Here is a 4,086-nt window from a genome sequence, read left to right on the forward strand (position 1 = left end):
ATAATAATAATAATAATAATAACAATAATAATAATAGTAATAATAATAATAAATAATAACAACAAAATAACAGTAATAAATGGAAATCATTGCAAGGAAAAGATATTTATTTTTAATGAGAAAATAAACATTCTATTATAAATGCAAAATACGTTTATTCCGTTTTATATACAAAGCATTTCATTCTGATAAACAATGTCAAACCAAAATTAATGCTTTCGTTCTTCTATTATTTGTATAAATTATTTAAAATAATATCTGAGAGAAATTTCTAAATATAAAAATAAAAATTTCTCTCCAATGCATAATTTCATATCTTTTTTATGCATAAGGTCAATTAGTCAATCAGTTAGTTAATTAATTAGTTGATGAAATAATTAAAGTGCATAAAGTATTTCGTACTTTTTCGATAACAATTAATAGTTCCCTTTGAAGTGCATATTCAAAATGTCCTTCAATCATTGATTTAATCATTAGTGATTCTATCATATCTAAAATTATTTGTTTCTAAATCTTTATATCAATAATTTTAAATTAACTGAATATAACAATTGCATATAGTGGATTGTTATCATCGCTTATCAAAACGAAATTTTAAAAATGCCATTACTTGTAATGATTTTGTAAATTTTGCATAAAAACTAACAATAGTCACAATTATGATGAATTCAGGTAAAAAAAGTAGCTTTTATTTTTTTTCTTTTTTTTTAATTCCATATAAATAGAATGATCATTTGCAGTTGTGATTATCACAGATGTATTGTTGGAAGTGAGGAACGCGGGGGGCGGGAATTGGTAGAGATAGCGGGGAAAGCGGAGGAATAATAATGATGTATGATGGCTTGGCTATTATTTCCTTCCTCTTTTTTTTTTTTTTTTTTCATACATAAATTTATTTTCTGTGGTTAATTTCAGTCTAATAAACAAAATATAATATTACAAACATCGAAATGATCAACTCATACTATCTAAATCAATTTTACAAGCGAAAAAAAAAACAGGAATGGATGCTCCATCTTTTATTTTAATTTCATTTATTCTATTTTTTTTTCATTTATAAAATAATATTTTTAAAATTTAATTTGCTAAAAAAAATTTTATTTTTGAATTAATTCACTTTTACAATTGCATCGTATAGCTTTTCAGCGTTGTTTTATTAATTTAATTTTGTAAAATTTCATTCTTTAAACAATTTTCAATTATACCATCTTATCATAATTTGAATATTTGTTTGTAATAGTAAATTTTATAATATATTCATGAAACAAATGAAGTACCAAACCTTTTTTTTCCTTTAATTTAATAATTGATAATGAATGATATCTTTTCCGTTTTTTTTTTTTTTTTTTTTTTTTGTGAAATACTGTTTGGGTGTATTACCTTCATCGTTGTACAATTCCCGAGAATCAAAAATGTCACCCATAAATGTCATTTGCTATGAGAAAAAAGGAAAAAAAAACATAAAACTGAACATAGGTGAAATGATAATGTTTATTTCAGATAATTTGAAAATGAAATAAAATTTCCTCCGACAAAACATTTTCCTTCCCTTTCGAAGTTTTGCTTATTTCGCTCTTTTTTCTTTCCCCTCTTCTGTCTCTCTCCCTCTCTCTCTCTCTTTATCATTTAACCGTATATTTTCGATATATATATATATATAATAATGAAATTCAAGTTCAAAGGTTAAGTTTTTAAGATAATGATAGTACGAGTGTATCGATTGCTAACTTAAATAATTGGTTACTGTAATAAAGATACGATGAAAGTTGTTGGTAAGTATCGTAATATCTTTCTATCGTATCGTAGGTATTACTGTTTGGTTGGAATTTTTCTACTGATATATGTTTTGTTGATGCATTTAAACAAACACTTATAGTTTGCACAAATTGTAATTACTAATTTTTTTCATTTTGTTTCAATGAAATAGACAACAGGAAGAGAGAGAGAGAAAGAGAGAGGAAGAAGGAGAAAAGAGAGCGAGGGAGAGAGAGGGAAAGAGGTAAAAATGAAGGAGTGAAAGAGTTTTTTTCTTGAATTGAAATGATTTATATATATATTTGACGTGTGTATACACCCCGAAAAAGCGAAGAGAAAGAAGTGTTATGAAAAGTTTCGCAATTAAGAAAAAAAAAGAAACTGGAAACAATTGGTTGATAGATGATGATAACAGCGATTGAAGATGGAGAAAGAGAGAAAGGGAGAGAGAAAGAGAGAGGAGAGGGAGAAAGTTATAAATAATAATATACCTAGTAAAGAAGAGAAGATGAAGGAAGAGGAGGAGAGAAGTGGAAAAGATTTAAAGAAAAAGGAAATAGATGAAATGAGAAAGGAAAGAAATGAACAAATGGGGAAATAGAAGAATAATGAATGATTATCATTGATAAGAGAGAAGGGAAAAAGTAAAGAAAGAAAAAAAAAAAACAAGGTAGAAGAGAAAGAAAAAACACGATGAAAAAAGAGTAGGAAGGAAAGATGGGAAGAAAAAAAAGAAACTAGCAATTTTCATTTTCACAAAAAAAAGGTTTCATTTTGAGTGCTGTCATATAAAAATATCTATGTCTTATATATATATATATACATATATCTACAAATATTTAAACGATGATAGGAGAGAGAGAGGAAAAGAGGGAGAGAGAGAGAGAGAGAGAGAAACTATACATACATCAACTACTACAACAACTAACTACAACGGCTGTGTCGACAATCATTTTTAATCTTTAGTCTTTCAAAATAGCAAAAATTTTAATGTGTATATATGTATGTGTGTGGTTGTTAGTATGCTATTGCTATTGCTATGATGGTTAGGAAGAAGGAGTGGGTGGGTAGGTAAAATATGGGGTGACAGGAAGAGGAGGAGGAGGAGGAGGAGGAGGAAGAGGGGGTGATTGTGATCGGGGGAGGGAGAGGGGATGGCAAAAGGGTTACTGCTTTCATAATATATTTCATCAATAAAATCTACAAACGAAAAAAGATATGTAGAGCGGGTAGTGTCCCCGACATCAGCACAGAACCAGCCGTCTGTTTCATTTAGTCAATCCCTCTACCTCCCCCTTTTTTTCCCCCCCCCCGTCCCCTCCCCTCTCCACGCCCACACTTTTTCTCAATTTTCTTTACGTTTCATTTTCCTTTTTTATTTTTCCTCATGGAAGAAAGGGAAGGGTTAGACTGGACTTCAATCCACTGACCTAACTGCTGGAAAAAAGTCCGAAGACCAAACAACAATCCCTTCCATCCATCCATCCCAGCCATGCCAACATTTTCGGATGGATTATTTATTGTTGATTGGGATTGAATGATTATTGATACACAAAATGTTGCTATCCTTCAATGATAGGTACAACTATCCCCTCTTACTATTTATGTTACTACTGCCGTTACTGTACTGCTACTATTACTACTACTACTACTACCAACTACTACTACCAACTACTACTACCACTGCTACTACTACTACAACCACTATTACCATTACTGCTACTACTACTGCTACTACTACTCCTACTACTACTACTGCTATTACTACTGCTACTACTACTACCACTATTACCATTACTACTACTACTACTGCTACTACTACTACAACAACTACTGCTGCTATTGTACTAGTACCATTATTATATTATTATAATGATAATACTGTGACATTTCTTGCGAACAAAAAAAAAGAAAGGAAAAAGAAAAAGAAATAGTTTGAAAATAATAAAATGATTTCTTTTGCATTTCCCTCTAACAAATTACTTATTTATTTAAAAAAGGAGAAAGATGAAAGTAGTATTTGAGTACTGATATGATAATGTATGTATTTAATTACTTTTTTTGCATTAATATCTCTACTTTTTTGATTTTAATATTTTTACACATATCTGAATTATTTTACTAAATGTATAACGATAAAAATTGTATTGAAGCATATTCATTTATATTTCATTGAATATTTTTATCTTTTGAAAATTTTTGTTTTTCTTTATTCGATTGAATTTAAAAATATTTCAACTTTTTTTTTTTGTTTTTCTCCTAACAAAATATTCATTTATTTAAAAAAGAAAAAAGCAAAAGAAAAAAAAGGACAGAAGAGTGAATTTCAAT

The 4,086-nt window shown here is 28.6% G+C and overlaps 1 protein-coding gene across 1 annotated transcript; it reads left to right on the top strand.

Moving 5' to 3' along the window:
- Window positions 1-3,299: 3,299 nt before the first annotated feature.
- On the top strand, window positions 3,300-3,689 carry LOAG_13076 (hypothetical protein; the record flags this gene model as incomplete). Its single annotated transcript, XM_003148584.2, has 1 exon — window positions 3,300-3,689. Exon 1 carries the CDS (start codon window positions 3,312-3,314, stop codon window positions 3,687-3,689), a length of 378 nt encoding a protein of 125 aa, XP_003148632.1. The 5' UTR covers window positions 3,300-3,311.
- Window positions 3,690-4,086: the final 397 nt, after the last annotated feature.

This window comes from Loa loa (genome assembly GCF_000183805.2).
Source record: "Loa loa unplaced genomic scaffold supercont3.2, whole genome shotgun sequence".
In the NCBI taxonomy this organism is placed as follows: domain Eukaryota; kingdom Metazoa; phylum Nematoda; class Chromadorea; order Rhabditida; family Onchocercidae; genus Loa; species Loa loa.